We start from the raw sequence: 18,567 nt of genomic DNA, 5'->3' as shown, positions 1-18,567 counted from the left end.
TTGACATAATCTGAATGGTTGCTAAACGGGAGTTCTTAAGAAAAGACTACCTATACCAGGGGCCTGCAACCTTGACAACTTTAAGACTCGTGGACTTCGGCTCCCAGAATTACTCAGCCAGCTGTCTGAGGAATTCTGGGAGCTGAAGTCCACAAGTCTTAAAGTTGTCAAGGTTGCAGACCCCTGACCCATACTAAGGGTAATGCTAATAAAGAGTTGTCATCGTTATTAGATAAATGCCACTTATCTGTTACCACTCTCTGGCAGTATCTCATTGTTTCAAGCCTCATCAAGGGAAGAGAATAGACATTGGAATTCTGACAGAGCTACACCACAATAAATCCCTCTCTGGTAACAGTCACAAAATTCAAGAGAAGCCTTGGATAGATTAGTAACTTTATTGCAGTACCAGCATCTCTAATAATAATAAAAACAGCTTCTAAAGAGCCTGAAAGTCTAGCTATATCATATGTATGTGCCAAAGTTTAAATCCTGAGTTGATTTCTCCAGCCTTTTCCTTGTAAAGGACAGCTTGAAAGCCATATCCCTTCGGGCTGTTGTGGAGCTGTTGATGGCATCTGTGCTGTGTTTGGATGGCCCAAGCTCTTCATCCCACCTTACCAGCTCCACTCCTAGGACCTCAATTCTTTAGCCCAGACATTTATATTGTTTTCACATTGTTACATTTGTTCCTGCACTCATGAAACCAAACAGGATAATTTCAGTGCTTTTGAGACTTCTGGCTTAGTTAAGCTTTTTGAACCCTATGTAACAAAAACAAAGAAAAAGGTATCACAAAGATTAGTTTTTAATTACTTATTAATATATCTTTGCAGAAATGCAGCCAAGATGAACATTTAAATATACATTTAATAATCATTTCACTTAGATGGGGTTTGTGATGCTCTAAACCAGATATGTCAAACTCGTGACGTCACGTGACGTCGCAAGACATATCAGGACTATTTTGCCATTGCCAGCAATGGGGTGGGTGTGGCTTCCAGATGACGTGTCCGGCCCGTGGGCCGGCAGTTTGACGCCTCTGCTCTCAACTGAGATTTGTTTAGCCAGAGATTATGGAATAAACCTTGTTGGATCCAGTTCTGGTCACAATGATATAAAAAGACCTGAGGCCTTGAAAAGAGTGCAGAGAAGAGCATCAAAGCTAGTAAAGGGTCTGGAAGCTAAATCCTATGACAAAAATTGAGGAAGTTAGGTATGTCTAGCATATCAAAGAGGATTATGAGGGACATGATAATAGTCTCCCAGTTCTTGAGAGGTTGTCACAGGTGATAAGGGGTTGATCTATTTTCCAAAGCATAGAGGGCAGGGCAAGAACTAATGGGTGGAAGGTCATTAAAGAGAGAGCCAATTTAGAACTAAGGAGAAATTTCTTGACAGGGAGAACAATGAATCAGTAGAATGGCTGGTCTTCAGAAGTTGTGAGTACTCCATCACTGGAGGCTTTCAAGAAGAGACTGGACAACCATTTGTCTGGAATGATATATAGGGTTTGAGCAGAGGGGTGTACTAGGAACAGAGGTCCCCATCCTTTCTGTCTCCACAGACCGGTGGCAGCAGAGCCAGTGGCGGCGGGCAAGGGGGAGGGGATGGTTTCGTGCATACAACCTAATCCCATGCATGTGCAAACAAAGCTTCACTGCTCATCCACTGCTTATGGAACTTGGTTTCCAACAGTCTGTGGACCGGTCCTGGTCTGTGGACCTGGGGTTAGGGACCCCTGGACTAGAAGACTTCCAAGATCCCTTCCAACCCTATTAATCTATGTTAATCTTAGCTGCACAAGCAGCTAAGCATAAAGCATGATTTATAAACCAGTTTATAAAGAGTGGCCTTCTTTACAAATGAGGTATATCCAATCCAACCAAGTCATATTTGGTTCATACAAAATGGGAATCCCTGTCAGTGGAAACCTTTTTCTCAGTATGACCTTGAAAGTTGCACAGGGTTTCAAAAAGAAACAATAAAAGAATAGAATTACCAGGCATTCTGATTCTTTGAATAAGAGGGAAGAAAGATTCCAGGATACTTCGAATGCGGTGCACTAGTAGAAAAGAAACAAGAAACTGCTGTCAGAAAAGCAACCAAGTAGGTAATTAACATATCAGACCATCACAGTTTGAGATATTGAAGAATTGCTGTTTCTGTCATAGTGATATCTTAAATTATGAATATAAGGCAGCTTGATTTACTACTGCATAAATCAATACAGATGAAACACTCACAAAGCCCAAAATATATTCCTGTTGTTTCTAGGGCTGCGAAAGTCATCAAGCCAATTCCAGTGGAAACTGTCCAGTCTACAGAAAGAAACAATGAGATTATATTTTGCCCTCTCTTTCTCCATGTGAAATCAATAGACTGTAATATTCACTTACTGTTATATTTATAATAGCAGACTAACAACGTTCCAACAGCAAAACAAAGAATGATAAAATGGAAGAATTCATCTGAAAAAAAAAGAAAATATTCAAGGCTCTAATTTAATGGCTGTAATTTCATATATTTCCATGAAAATAAAGGTCTAATATTGGAAATTGTAGGCAAACATACAGTATGTGCGTTTGCGTGTGTATACATATGCATACACATACATACATATGCACACACACTCATACACACACCTACATATATATGCATAACATGAATATTTTTATAACTTAAACAGCAGTTAAGTAGGTTAACTACCTTCACCCAGAGTCAATAAGGAAAATACTTCCCCATGTACATTAAGCAGAGGAGAACTTGAATGAAGTTCTCAAGATTACACATTATGGGAGAAGGGAGTATATTCTGTTTACACACTGGTAGGTAACCTGAGCTGTAAACATAGTAAAATAAAAATAGTTCCAGGGAATGTGTCTTCTCTGCTGTAGTGTCTGTCTTATGGAACATCCTTTCTCTCTGTTCCCCCCTCCCAATTAGATTGGCCCCAACCAGTGGTGGATTCCACGAGGAGCATGGCAAACACCGATGCCTCGTTGGCTGAGGAGCTGAATATCTTCTTCGCCCACTACGAGGTTAAAAGACCAGACCCCGTAGCCTCTGCTGGCCGGCCTTCTGACTCTCAGCCACTCACCCTTTGTGAACATCAAGTGAGAGCTGTATTGAAGGCTGTGAATCCCAGCAAAGCCGCAGGCCCAGATGGGGTGCTGGGGATAGTGGTCAGGAATTGTGCCGATCAATTAGCAGGGGTCCTGACAAGGATTTTTAACATCTCCTTGCAAATGGCACGTGTACCATCATGCTTGAAGGCAGCTACCATTGTCCCAGTCCCCAAGAAAACTGCAGTTGAGTGCCTGAATGACTACAGACCTATTGCATTAACGTCTGTAGTCATGAAATGCTTCGAAAGATTGGTTCTCCAACATCTTAGGACATGCCTCCCACTGGACTTTGATAAACATCAATTTGCCTACAGGGGAAATAGGTCGACAGACGATGCCATAGCTACTGCTTTACACTCTGTAGCAAGTCATCTCGAGAAACCTGGAAGTTACGTCAGGATGCTTTTTGTTGACTACAGCTCGGCTTTCAACACCATTTTGCCGAGCATTCTCATCGAGAAGCTGACTGACTTGAAATTCTCCCCCGCTATCTGCGATTGGATTCAAGACTTTCTTAGGGATCGGGTACAAACAGTGAGGGTCGGGTCTGCTTTGTCCACCCCCCTGAATCTTTGCACCGGCACGCCACAGGGCTGTGTGCTTAGCCCCTACCTGTACTCTTTATACACTTATGATTGTGTATTATCTGACCCATCCACTGCGATAATCAAGTTCGCAGATGATACAACTGTGGTGGGTCTTATTACAGGTGGGGATGAGACAGCATATAGGGTGGAGGTACAAAAACTATCCATATGGTGTAGTAACAACAACTTGCACCTAAACATCGGCAAGACGAAAGAGATGGTGTTAGACTTCTGGAGAAAAAAGGAGGAACCTGCCCCACTTTACATCGGGGAGGACCGTGTAGAGAGAGTTTCCTCCTTTAAATTTCTGGGAGTCTACCTCTGTGAAGATCTGACCTGGAAAGTTAACACAACCCAGGTGGCTAGAAAGGCCCAACAGAGGCTTCACTTTCTTAGGATCTTGCAGAAGAACAGGGTAGAACAACAGCTAATGACCCTCTTTTACCGGTCTACCATAGAGAGCGTCCTCTCGTATGGTATTGTGGTTTGGTATGCTGGTCTGACAGCTGCGGACAGGAAAGTATTACAGAGGGTAGCGAGCACAGCACAAGATATTGTGGGCTGTTCCCTGACACCACTGGATGACATCACCAGGGCTCGTTGCCTTGGAAGAGTGAGGAAGATTCTCAGGGATGACTCACACCCTGGACGGTATCTCTTTACTCTCCTACCATCCGGTAGGAGATACAGGAATATAGCCAGCCGTACCAACAGGCTGAAAAATAGCTTTTATCCGTGGGCTGTTAGGCTTTTAAATGGGACATAATCTTATGCAGAATTGACTTGGGAGGCCGGTGTGTGGTGTAGTTGGTTCACATGGTGTGGTAGGATGGAGGGTTTGTTGTCACTGTGTGTTGGGGGGAGAGAGCACGGGGGGAGGCTCAGTTAATCTCAATGTACACATGTTGTACTTTGACAATAAAGGTTTATTTTATTTATTTATTCAAATATGTGAAACCGGTCCTCTGTGTAGATGCTTCTTCCAGAACTCTATTCTGGGCCTGGGCAACAAAAAATTAGCTACCTGTTCTGCCAAAGTGGTGCGAACCAGTTGAATCCCACCACTGGCTCAATCCCTTTTGCTATTCTGAACAGTCCTGAAGACCTGTTTATATTCACCACGATGTAAAAAAGATTTTGAGAATCTAGAAAGAGTACAGAGAAGAGGAACAAAGATGATTAGGGGACTGGAGGCTAAAACATATAAGGAACAGTTGCTGGAATTGGGTATGTCTAGTTTAATGAAGAGAAGGACGAGGGGGGACATGATAGCAGTGTTCCAATATCTCAGGGGCTGCCACAAAGAAGAGGAAGTCAAGCTATTCTCCAAAGCTCCTGAAGGCAGGACAAGAAGCAATGGATGGAAACTAATCAAAGAGAGAAACAACATAGAACTAAGAAGAAATTTACTGACAGAGCAATTAATCATTGGAACAACCTCCCTCCAGAAGTTGTGAATGCTCCAACACTGGACGTTTTTAAAAAGAGACTGGATAGCCATTTGTCTGAAATGGTATAGGGTTTTCTGCCTGAGCAGGAGATTGTACTACAAGACCTCCAATATCCCTTCCAACATCATCATCATCATCATTACTATTGTTATTATTATTATTGTTATCATCATCATCATCATCATTATCATTATCATCATTATTCATTATCATTTTTATTCCTTTGGTTGCCTAGGATTTGTATCTTTGTTTTCTGTGATACTTATTGATATGGATTTTTACATTTGTGATTTTTAACATTGTTCTTTTTATTTCATTGCTGTATGCTGCCCAGAGTTGTTTTTAGTGAGATGGGCAGCTGTATAAAATTTTATCAATAAAACAAATAAAACTGCTGAAAGTTAAAAAAACCTAACTATGGTTATTTAGAGAAAAAGCATCTTTGCATGGATATGATTTGCACCTTATCTTTGTTAATGTTGTGTATAGGGAAAATACAAGATATGAATGTTATTTTTTTATTTAGTTATGCCAGTCTAGGATAGAAATCTAAACATCAGGGCTTATGCCTTGCCTCTCAGAGACAATAATTTGTGATTTAAGTTTGTGATCAGTTATATTCTTACCATCTTTCCGAATCCTTGGAATCCACCATCTTGGGTGTTGGACTGAGTAACAAATATTATCTTCACATACTGTGGGAAATGAAATTTGAATTAAAATGTATGGTTTGGCACCCCCAAAAAACCCTCAGTTAAGGGACTGAAGCTGACAAAAATCTGTTTACCCTCAAGCATTGTATTAAAGACGCTGCCTTTATCAAGTAGGCTCAGTTCCCTGGACTTTCTAATACAAGGAGAAGAACTATTGCTAGGAATTTCAGATGCCAGTGAAGTGAAGGCAGCAACTGAACCTTTCTGGTGCCATCTATCAATTACTCTACAGACTCTTTCACTTCCTATACATCAGAAGGATGCATAGCGCTCCCCTGACTGACTGGATGAACAGCATTAGGAACAAACTTCTAGATTTCCTATCCCTGCACAGAGAAGGTAAATCAGAGAATTTGTCCCATCAACGGTTCCTTCAAAAGAGCCAGTATTTGAGATACATACAATATTTTTTTCAAAAGTGATGTCCCTTCTGATGAGAAACCACCAGCCAAGGGGGCTTAGGTTTGTCATATCTTAGACCAGTGATGGCGAACCTTTTAGAGACCGAGTGCCCAAACTGCAACCCAAAACCCACTTATATATCATCGGGTGCCGGGTGGGTGTGGCCCTTTGGGTGGGTGTGGCTAATTGGGTGGGTGTGGCCCATTGGGTGGGCGTGGCTGCGATGGTACCTGCAGACTGGGTGGGACTAAAAAATTCAATTAATCAATTCCAACTTTGCAAGAACTTTTTTTCCCACGAGAAGTTGAAATTAATTAATTGAACCTTTTTTTTGGTACATGGCAGTGGACGCCTAAAGTGAAAAGGTTTTATAAAACCCAGCTGAAGGCCTAGGACTGGGGTGACGGCATGTGTGCCCACAGAGAGGGCTCTGCGTGCCACCTGTGGGACCCACGCCATAGGTTCGCCACCACAGTCTTAGACAAACAACTAACATATGATACAAATGAAACGTACATATCATGCAGAAGAAAACATAGAATTTTAAACAGTTATATTTACCAACTGCAGGTGTTCCTTCTGTCCTTGTATTTTCTGATAAATAACAAGTTTGCATTTTAAAAAGGCATTTCATTGTTCAAAAAAGGACTCATTTATGCATATCATGTTTGTTACAATAGAGCTGAGCAGCACAAAATGGTAGTTCTCTCAGCTGCCTTGAGCTGTTTGAAGTAAGGCCATATGAATTTTTTTTGTATAAACAAGTAATAAAGAAAGATCTGGAGAAATTACTATGGTCTGCAACAGATCAACAAGGATGCCTATTATTGTTAGAGACCATATTGGACTTGTGATATTCAGTGGTGTTCTATTTATTGTTTTCTTAAATAAAACATATTATTTAATATTCACTGTAATGAAATAATTCTAAATATTATTATAACATTAAACAAAAAACCTTAGGCTAGCCAGAATTCTTGTGGTGGATTGTCATAAATTTTCTTTAGCTCTGAAACACAAACTTTCTTAAGCTCATAACCTTTAGTTTCAAATGTATGTCTAGTTCAATAATCTAGGTTTTCTTAAAAAACAAACTCTTTAGAACCCACAAGCCGTATTTGTTTAGAATGTGTGTGTGTGTGTGCCAAGAATGTGTGGATTATATACAGTAGAAAGTTTTTTTTTCAACCACAAAGATTTGATAGTCGTGAAATTATCACTTATATCACCTTTCAATTTTATATCACTTTTCTTGTTTATCACCCTGTTGTGATTCTAATTCATTGACTCAAACAATTATATTATCTTTTAAAAGATGCAAAAAACAAAATAAAACCTTTGTTGCAGTTGCCACTAGCGGATTAACACCAGACCAATAATAAAGCAGAAAACAAAAACTAATCAGGGAACTGCCAAGGACAAAATCACACACCAACCATCAGTGGCAGGGCAATCTACTGTATATAAACAGACAGCAAACCCCACCCTTATTAACACTGATGATATTATATAGTCTGATAATGAAACGTCTGCAACCAAACAGCTAACCTCACAATACCCTAAGAACTGCACTACAGGGAGCAATGAGAGACTTGGAAATATACATACATACATACATACATACATACATACATACATACATACATACATACATACATATATATATATATATATATATATATATATATATATATATATATATATATATATATATATATATATATATATATAAAAGCTTAACTGAAACAAAATTAGTGACCTTAATTTAATGAATAATTGTAGTCCAGTACTTCTAGAAGGTTGGGGCAAAGTTGCACTGAGCAACTTTCCAGAGCTGCATCCCTGCAGGAGACCCAGTGCTCAACCTTTGAGTTTCCTGGCTGTACTGCTCTTCCAGCTTGTTTTGCTACTTGCTTATTCCTCTTATTGCAGAGGAAGCAGGAAACCAGGGAAGCCAAGAGAATTCACTTCCAAATGCCTCCATTTGTTCTCTTGGTCTCTCAACATGCCAACTAGGTCAGGAGGAGATGGGAGAGCCTTGGTGGAGCAGTGGGCTAATGCCTCCTTAAGTAACACCAGCTGCCTGCAATTAGTGCAGGTTTGTGTCCCACCAGGCTCAAAGTTGACTCAGCCTTCCATCCTTCCGAGGTAGGTAAAATGAGGACCCAGATTGTTGGGGGCAATTAAGCTGACTTTGTAATAATGCCGCTTGGGTGTGTGTGTGAAAGCCCTAATAAGCAGGCATATACATAGAATGAAGGCTACTGCTAAGCTTGTAAGCCGCCCTGAGTCTTTGGAGAAGGGCGGGATATAAATGGAATTAAAATAAAAAAAAATAGATGCATGAAAATGGGCAATACCAAAGTAAAGAGGAGGGGGAAGGATTGGGCTGGGTTTTTCCCCCTTCCATTCAATCATGTCTGCTTTTCAGGGTTACTGCAGTTTTCTTGGCAAGGTTTTTCAGAAGTGGTTTATCATTGCCTCTTTCTTAGGGCTGAGAGAAAGTGACTGGCCCAAGATCTCCATGCCCAAGGCAGGACTAGAACTCATGGCCTGATGCCTTAACCACTACACCACCGATTCTTTGGGTTTATGTAGAAGCCCTCAGATTCTATAACAAAAAGCAGAGCTTTTGATGTGAGCCTCATACCTGTTTCAGAGTATGGAATAATTTCACTGGACAGATCTAAAATGACAAAAATATACAAAATTGACAAATTAATACATGTTTGTTCAAAATTGCTCCAGCTCATGCTGGGTTTAAAACATGGAAATTTTTCAAACAAGGAGAATTTGAGAAGTAACAGAAAGATTTTCATAGGAAGGAAGGAAGCTGTATTATTGCAGTCATCCTTCACCGTTTTACTCTTCAATTTTCACGAATCTTCAAAACGTGATGACAAGGAGGAAAAAATCTGGCCTGTTTTCAGAGGACTGCAGCCCATTTGTGGAATTGCTTTCTAGAAAAGAGGCTGATTTGAAAAGAAAGGAAAATGATTTCATGAGGGCAGCAGCCATCTGGACTTGCAAAAAAAAAAAGATTTATCCATCTGAAGAGCTACGGAGGGCCAGATTCTGGGACGGGAAAGAGGGACTAGGGGCCTGGGTCATGCAGAAAGAGATAGGAATTCTAGCCCTCTTTTTCAATGGCTGCTTGCAAGCATATTTGAGACGGTTCCCATACAGTGATGAGCTTATGCGGGTATTAGACCTTTCTGCCAATTTCAGTAATGGTATATGTACGTTTGTGTGAATATGCATGTTACACAGGTAGTCCTTGACTTACAGCCATTTGTTTGGGGACTGTTCAAAGTTACAACAGCACTGAAATAAGTGACCTATGACGTTTTTTACACTTACGACTGCTGCAGCATTCCCGTGGTCACATGATCAAAATTCAGGCACTTCACTTGGCAACTGGCATGTATTTATGACAGTCCCAAGGTCATATGATCACCATTTGTAGCCTTCCCAGCTGGCTTCCAACAAGTAAAGTCAATGAGGGAAGCCAGATTCACTTAACAAGTCCAATGATTCATTTAACAACTGTGGCAAAAAGATCATAAAACGAACCACAACTCACTTAACAACTGCCTTGCTTCGCAACAGAAATTCTGGGCTCAATTGGGGACATAAGTGGAGGACTTCCTGTATCTGCATGTGCACGCATGCACACACACACACACACCTTCCCTGCGCTGAAATGACGGGCACCCACTTTTCTACACAGTCAACTGCCTGAAAAGGTACAGAATCTTTTTTCTGTGGTTAGTCACAGCAGGAAACCAGCAACCCACAATATATTGCTCAAATGGGGCGAATCCACTGTTGCTTTTTCCGTCTTTTCAATCTTACTGCTCACGCCCTTTGATGTTGAGATGGAGGAGGCTCAGACTTAGATTTTAATTTAGACTTAAACTTAGACTCCAAATGTCACTACTGAAAAATTCCATCTCCATCTGCAGGGAGCCATTTATTGATTTGATACCACGAAGAAGGAAGTTTATGTCACTTTTCTTTCCCCTGGTTCTGCCCTCTGGGAAAAGCAGAAAGAGAGATGAGCATGAGTTTGAATGAGTCTATTCCCTTGTACCTCCCCCCGCCCCACCCGAAATCTGCTCCACAATCTGTGAGCTAAGAATGCCCACTAGGTCTCTGAGGCTTCACTCCTGGTAATATAAACATAAGGACCAGATTATTTTATCACTGGAGGTTTTAAGAGGACAGCTATTTGTCCGGAATAGTATAGGGTCTCCTGCCTGAGCAAGGGGTTGGGCTAGAAGATCTCCAAGGTCCCTTTCAACTCTGTTATTCCGTATTTTACCTTGTTGTGGACTCTCTGTTAACTCCCCTAAAGAACTTGCATCTTCACTTTCTTCTTCCATTTCTGCTTTTTTATTCCGTTTTTGTTTCCTGCCTTTGAAATGATGAAAAGGGAAAAAAAATACCTTTAAGAATTTACTTATCATGAAACAAGATGGAAGATGTGCAGTTTTACATACCTGCAATAGCTGCTAGCAATAGGCTTGACCAAATATTAATAACATTCCTCTGGTTTGTTGCTGAGGTTGGCTATTTTTTCAGGGTTTTTCATCATGAATAACTTAGGAGATCCCTAAGCAGTGGGTGCCCAACCTTCCTCAGACCACAGAAGAAGTCCATTTTTCATTTTAATAAGGAAATGCAATTCATATGAATGTACTTTACTTTTTTCTTCCTTTGTTACATTAAAATTACATTTTTGCAAGAGTTCTGGGTACTGGACTCAAGGCTTTGGGCCTTATGTTGTACTTTCTTTCCCCCCCCCCCCAAAGCTGACTACAAAAATCAAAAGCCACTCTGTATTTTTAGAGTCTATAAAAATAAGCATCAGTGTAATAAAACCACAGGAAACACAGGCATTTACTGTAGATTACTGAACTCACTTATACTTAGATTGGACCTGCAGATACCGTATGTAATACTGCTGGCATCCCAGAATACAAAAGTAATTTTTCATGTGACTGTTTCATTTATTTAAATGTTGATCTGTCCAGAGAGTGATTTACATCCAAATATTTACATCCAATTCAGGAATGTCTAAATTTAGAATTCCAATGGGGTGTAAAGCTATTATCATAGCAACCTAACTCAAACTGGTTTAAAATAGCTTTTCCCTCCAAATGCTTGTGGAAGAAAATGCCAAAACAAAATGGGTGTCTGCTTTTTGGAAGTGTTCATTTTAGCAAAAAAAGGCACTCAGTATATAAAGTATGCCTACTATCTGGTCTGCCTATCTTTGTATGAATATTTAAGGAATGTGTGTAATTGCACTGGTGGATGGTTAATTCAAAAACATAAACAGTTCTATTTGTTCCCAAACCAGTTGCTAATAACTCAGTTTGCGTTACCTTGCTGTTCTGCTTTTTCAGGTGAAGCCGCAGAATCTGAAATATTCATTGTTGTGCTATAAAAACAGAAAGAGATTGTACAAAACAGCTTAACTCCTTAGTTCTTTTTATTCCCCTTAACAGCAATACAGCACAATAGTCTTGCATTTGATTTTTTTAAGGACAAGAATTCTGTTGTGTTCTTTAGTGCCACATGAAACTACACTGAAGCACTGATTAGGGATTTGGGTTACATGTGCTCTTATGTTAAGAATTTAGACCAGGGGTGTCAAACTCAATTTCATTGAGGGCCGCATCAGCATTGCGGTTGCCCTCAGGGGGCCGGGTGGGTATGGCCAGGGTGGGCGTGGCCTACTGGGTGGGCATGGCTAGAGTGCATATGGCCTACTGGGTGGGCATGGCCAGCTCTACATCGTTTGCATCAAGGGTGCCTATGGGGGCCTGGGCAGGAGTGGGACAGATCTGAGGGTCTCTGGCAGAAGGAGGGTCTCTGGGCCAGGGCCAAGGCAGTGGGGGCCGTTCCCTCACTGTTTCCAGGGTGGCTTCGCGGGCCACATGAAACCACTTGGCAGGCCGGATCCGGCCCCCGGGCCTTGTGTTTGACATGTCTGATTTAGACTATTCTGACTTCTTTTTCCTTATACAGGTAGTCCTCAACTTACAACAGAATTCACTTAACACATGTTTCACTTAGCAACAAAAATTTGGGGTTCAATTGTAGTCATAAGTTGAGGACTACCTGTATAATTGCTTTTGTATGTAGAAAGTCAATAGGCTATCAAATGAAGACTACATTCCTACTTATCTGGGAACAAGATCCAATTAAATCAGTAAAGTTTATATTGAGTGCAAATGTATTAGACTTGTTTGAGCATGTATGAACTGAAAATGCTTTTAGACATCCTTCGGACAGTCCGATGAAGGAAACCCGTTCATGAGATTGTCCATAACTAATGGATTAGATTTTTTTTCAAATGATCTATTTTCATTCTATGTGATAGGAAATATTCATTGTGCAAAATAAGTCGTGTATGAATCTATTTAATTATAGAGGGGCAGTATTTTCAAGTGAAAAACTGTGAGCATGAAGCAAAAAATCTGCAACAGCTGAAACAAGCAAATTAACTAGCAATGCTATTGTGTAAATTCTCATATGTTATGGGAATAACCTGTTGGCCTTGCTGTTTAAAGGCAAGCTCTTTAAAACTCTAAACTCTTAAACTCTGTATGAAAGACATATAGAGAGCTAGTGAATAATCCTTGTTGGAGCTTTAAGAAGTGGGTGTGTATCTTTCTGTGTCAGAGTATCAATCATAAAGCAAATATGGGGTGGGGTGGGTGGGGTGCAGCAAGTCACAACCAAGTTATGGATGTTGTGTGAGATGTTGTTCCAGGCCACCTGACTCCTACCATGAACAGCAGTCCCAAAGCATGTTCCAGGCCACATGGAAATGAATGTGGATTGAGATTGAAAGAAAAACAATAATTACACTTTCACTTTCCTGTCAAGACAAATGGTGGCCTTTTAAAATACAGTTTTTAGTTATAGTTAGCCTGGATCTATTCACTTCTTTTCTGATCTTTGAAGGCAATTATTTCTGATTAAGAAAAACAAAATTTCAGAACCAGGTCTTATTTAATAGTGTCAATGCTCACCTTTGACCAGAGGATTTTTGGACCTTAGTCACTTTTCCAGGGTGCAGGAAGATGTTAATTCCTAAGGAAGGAACCAGAAGCAAATTTGTAACAAGCTGGGACCATTTTTATCTTTTTAAAGATTCACAGCACATTGAAACATTCATAGCCCATTTCTCTCTACCAGTACTCCTGTGTGAGGAATTATCATAAAGCATCAGAAATAAGTTGGAACAGCTGTTGTGAACTTGGCATTCCCCAGATGTGCTGGAATTCAAGTCTTCTATAGTGGAATTGGGCTGGAAGGACAGACCTTAACAGACCAATTGCAGGAAAGACAGATAAGGTTGAAGTTCCCTGCCATTGTTCACCAGTTACAATTCAGAACTGAGGACAAGCACACAATTAAACATACAAGGCAGTTTCTCTTCACATTTATATTGCTATAATTTATAAAAAATAATAAAAGTGGGAGGAAGGAAGGAAAGAAAAAGAAAAAGAAAAAGAAAAAAAAGAAAGAAAGAAAGAAAGAAAGAAAGAAAGAGAAAGAAAAAGAAAGAGACTTTTTTTCTTTCCATCTCCCTGATAAGGCAGCCCTGGGCAGTTTACAATCTTGTTTCATTTCTAAAATCAGCAACATCATCTATTTTAGGGCTTTTCTGAATTTTACTTAATTAGTCTTGATTGAACCCATGAATCCAGACCTTGCATTTGATCTCATGCGCTTTAGAGGAAGAACAGAGATAGTGCTGGGTGTTGTGAGCAAGCCAGAATATCCAGATCAACACATTCATTCTGTTTCATATAATATTGTTCATTATGTCTGGCTGAGGCTAAATATTGCCTTGCATCTAAACAGAGGTCTAGCACAACTATCATATGGGAAATCAGGAATCACTTTTTAAAAATAATTAATCTGTCCACATTTTAAAACTCTTTCAAAAATGATAAATCTGATCATCTTTTAAATAATAAATCTGACTACCTTTTAAAAATGATAACTTTTTAAAATGATTAATCTAACCTCAGGATTGGTAACAGATAATAAATACTGTTGTTGATTTATTGACCCTTTTCCTAAGACATTCCTGCAACATAATACATTGACTTAAATTTGTTGATAACTACTAAATTTGTTATCGCAAACCAGCAGGAAACAGGTTCATACAGTATGTTTTTGACCAATGATATTTAAAAATATGGGAAAACTTTGAAAAATTAACGCAACAAGATTTAAAAAACTAAGGATAGTTTTATTCAAAGTGGGTTATTAATTGTATGAAATATTAACACACTTTTTATAATGCATTACAACTGATCAAATACATTTCCAGATAAAAATACTGAATAAAGATTTTTAATTTTTGCAGTTCTCTTGAGAGAAGAAATATATACAATCCTTCTAAATTTTGGGTTGTTTCTCTTTATGTTCCTTGTACATCGTGTGTGTGTGTGTGTATAAACAGTGGCGTAGCGTGGGGGGTGCAGGGGGGGCCGGCCGCACCGGGCGCAACATCTGGGGGGGCGCCCATTAAGCTCGCCGGAGGGGGACGATTCTGCTTCGCCGAGGGTCGGAGGAGCGAGCGCGCGATCGGGCGGAGTGTAGAAAGCAACCGCCTTCGCTGCGCCCAGCCAGAGCGGGATCCCGTCCTCTCGCGGCTACGGATCGCCTCCTTTCTCGGGTGGGGGTGGGGAGGCTTGGCGGCGTCTTGCCTCCCTCTCTTTCTCCCGCCGCGGCTCTCCTCCACTTGGCTCTCAACCTGCAAGCCCGGCCCCCCTGACCCAGCTCCCGCCCCCGTCTCCTCCTTTCCCGGAGGTAAAGGTAACAACTGCAGCCGCCGCACCTGCGGCTGCTTGCTGCTCCTCCTCCTCCTCCTGCCGTATTGACTCTCTGCGGCCACTCGGTTCCCCCTGCAGGAGGCGATCGGGACCGCCCCCCCGACACACGTCGCCAGCAGCGAGAGTTTCCAGCCAGGCCGGCGAATCTTTGGGGCGAGGTGCCAAAGAGAAGGAGGCGGCTTGGCTTGGATAAGCAGCGTCTGGGCAGAAAATAGGTCAGGCGCTGCAGCAAGTATGAACTCTTGGGGTTCAGCCTAAGCAGGCAAAGCTGCAGGGTGGGTTGGTTGGCTTTTTCGGCTTTGGAATAACCTTGGGAAGCTGAGGCATTGTAAGTTGGAAGTCATTGTTTGTCGCCTAACATGACATAACATGACATGACATGACATGACATGACATAACAAGATGGAGAAAACTAACCAATTGTGGGATCATAAATCTTGATGAAGCCCATCATCGCTCCATGTGATGTATGCACTCAATCTACAAACGTAGTCCAAGCCTATTCACATCTATTGTAAGGTCATTCTCTCGTGGGGTTTATCTTGACGTCCACTAAGAGTGGAACAAACATGCCCCATTAACCATTTTCAACGCCATGTCCTCTCTTTGTCTCATCCTAAATCACAGCTGAGGCACCTTAAAGTTGCCTTGTTTCAGTTTTAAACTAGCATTTTCCCTCTTCTCCAGAGACCCTTTTTTGCCTTGAACCTAACTCAGGGGTAGGCAACCTTGGCTCTTTTATGACTCATGGACTTCAACTCCCAGAATTCCTGAGCTAGTGGAAGAGACTCGAGTGCTAAAATCCACGGGTTAGGGGGCGCAAATTACTTGCCTTGCCCCGGGTGCTGACAACCCATGCTACGCCACTGTGTATAAATATAAAATTCTGTTGTTTTACAAAAAGCAATTATTTTCTTGCAAAAAAGGACTGACATTCCATGCAGAATCAGATAAGGTATTGTGTTTACAATGAAAGAAACACATCCTCATCATCCATAGAGCATATGCAGATTTAATATGCATCTAAGATTGATATTATATGAAAAGCACTGTAATTCCATTTATTCTGTGATGAATTATGTTTCAAACTAATGCTAAATATGTTACTGTTTCAAACCTAGTGTGGTAACAGTTCTGTATTTATTTATGAGAAGCAGAGGCCTCCCTATTCCAGACAACTGGGGGCGGGGGGATAATCATTAAAAACTAAAAGACAATAAAAAGAAGTTTCCATGCATCTGGACAAACACACCGCCATGGCAGAATCATAATTGATAAGGCATCCATAAGCACCCTAAGATGTGGGTTGAACAGCCAAGTTTTCTAAGACTTCTGGAACATCATCATGATGTGAACAAATGGATCTCTGAAGAGATTTTATTCCAGAGGACTAGCACCATGACAGAGAAGGCAAGGACCTCTTCATTCCAGAAGGCCATAGAACCATGGCAACTAAACACTCCTTTCAGGTTATAAAGGTATCTATAGAAGACTACATCTAAATAGCTCAGAGTTGAACTGTGAAGTCCTTGGTGCTCTCTAAACTTGGTGGTTTGCTTCCAGAGATTTTGCTACCAGATTAGTTAGCAATGAAGATGTAAGGTCCCAGAACCCTTCAAAGATATTAGCAAGTCTGGTAACAAAATGTCTGCAAGCAAACAAACATTCATGGTTAGAAATTCATGGTTAGTAAGTGACTTCCTGCTGAGCCCATCCCACTGGGGATGGACCCTGGACTACTCACTTCCTGGCAGCTAATTGAGAAAGGTGAATGCTGCTGCCAGCCTCTTACTAGTAACAAGTTTAATTTAATAGATTTGACTTTAATTTTTGGCTATAACCCAGTTTGGCTGACCAGAAAATATATAATAATGAAATAGAAGTGAGATAAACCATAGGTTTTATGGGAGATGCTGAGAGGTGTGTCAGAATAGGGATCAAACTAACTGATGTCTGATGTGGGGAGTTCTAAAATGCCGCCTTCACTTTTGCTTTGAAATGGTTACAACCCCCTAAAGATTTGCGGTTCATTTACCTTTATACCACTTTGGTTTGATTGGCTGTGTTTGAAATTTAATAAAGAACAGTTTGCTTAATCAGGGGTCACAGTAAGACATTCTTTACTTAAATATGGTACACTGAATAATATTCAGCTAGCTGGATTTATACACAGTAAATATGCTACACCATTAGCCATGATTTATATGTTACAGTGGCTGGGTTCACACAACGTACTAAACCAAAAGCAAATAAATATGGCACATAAACCTGGGCACTGCCTTTGATTATTGCTTGAAAAATTATCTTTGTGTGGGTAGTCAAAATGAGATTGTAAAAAGCCTACTTTATTTCCTTCCAGAACTACAAGTCCTACTGATTCGAAACAATTAACTTTAAATAGTTTTAGGTTCTGATAAAACATGTAACATGGAGACTTGCCAGATATGCTGTTGCCCCTTATGCAGACTGAAAAATCAGCACAACATATTTCCATTATACCTTAGTTTCCTTTCCTGAGATCAAAGCAGATGAATTTGGAACTTTTGTTAATTTAACAGGAATCATATAATAAAAGAAGACACTAACCAGATCATCTTTACTGAAGATAAAGGTAGATAGCATAGTATTTAATAATGAGAACCAAAAGCTTTCTGTCGGGCTAGACAGATATCAAAAGAATTCACTTACCAGTAGAAAACCTGGGCTTCCATCAGAGTGTCATTCAAATATTCAGAACCAAATAAAAGTTTGGTGGAAATAGTAACACAGAAGGCTAATAAACTCCCAGAAGGAACATCCCCTAAACAAATCTTTCTGGTCTGATTAGTTACACTCCTCTTCCTGCTATAGTCTATTTGACCGGATTTAGTTATTACTCATAGGCTTTGTTACCAATTGCAAAAGCTGTATGGTAATGAGCTCATGTTAATTTTATTTAAATTTAACTGTTGCATAATAATGTGGTGTTATAGTCATGTAATGTAATTTGTTCCTGTTTATGTTAAATATTGTGACAGAAGGGAATAATGACCTCCCTTCAAAGTGTTACTGAGTAGCTGAAATTCTGAAAAATGTTTAAACATGTTCTGATTGATAACCTAAATCTTTCTGCCTCTTCTAATGTCCAAAATTTCAGATACAAATGTTTGTCATCTGTTTAAAAGTATCCTTAAGACCAAATGACTATAGAATAGGGGTGGGGAGCTATGGCCCTTTTATGACTTGTGGACTTCAACTCCCAGAAGTCCACAAGTCATAAAGAGGCCACAGCTCCCCACCTCTGCTATAGAATATTTAAAAATGTATTTGAGAGTACAGATACTGTGTTTGTGAGCAGATAGAAGATGACCATTCCAAAATTAGAGCATTAAACTTCTTGTATAACATTACTTGGGAGTTCATATTTCATAACAGGCATTATT

The 18,567-nt window shown here is 40.3% G+C and overlaps 1 protein-coding gene across 1 annotated transcript; it reads right to left on the bottom strand.

Moving 5' to 3' along the window:
* Positions 1–389: 389 nt before the first annotated feature.
* TMEM40 (transmembrane protein 40) lies at positions 390–17,875 on the bottom strand. The gene is made up of 11 exons (XM_081315623.1): positions 17,834–17,875; positions 13,328–13,388; positions 11,672–11,727; positions 10,606–10,698; positions 8,932–8,967; positions 6,843–6,875; positions 5,793–5,861; positions 2,400–2,471; positions 2,247–2,321; positions 2,003–2,065; positions 390–764 (listed from the first exon to the last, which is right to left on the bottom strand). The coding sequence occupies exons 3-11, from the start codon at positions 11,718–11,720 to the stop codon at positions 745–747; spliced, it is 510 nt and encodes a 169-aa protein (XP_081171749.1). The 5' UTR covers positions 11,721–11,727; positions 13,328–13,388; positions 17,834–17,875; the 3' UTR covers positions 390–744.
* Positions 17,876–18,567: the final 692 nt, after the last annotated feature.

Source organism: Vipera berus (assembly GCF_964194415.1).
Source record: "Vipera berus genome assembly, chromosome: 2".
Lineage (NCBI taxonomy): Eukaryota > Metazoa > Chordata > Lepidosauria > Squamata > Viperidae > Vipera > Vipera berus.
This window is presented reverse-complemented; position numbering and strand designations above follow the sequence as displayed.

Bases quoted from the DNA above. Each gene is read 5' to 3' on its own strand.
- TMEM40 (XM_081315623.1), bottom strand. From the start codon at position 11,720: ATGAATATTTCAGATTCTGCGGCTTCACCTGAAAAAGCAGAACAGCAA. The intron at 10,699-11,671 runs GTAACGCAAACT...ATCATTTCAAAG, and splicing joins TGAAAAAGCAGAACAGCAAG to GCAGGAAACAAAAACGGAAT. The intron at 8,968-10,605 runs GTAAAATACGGA...TTGTCATTTTAG, and splicing joins AACAGAGAGTCCACAACAAG to ATCTGTCCAGTGAAATTATT.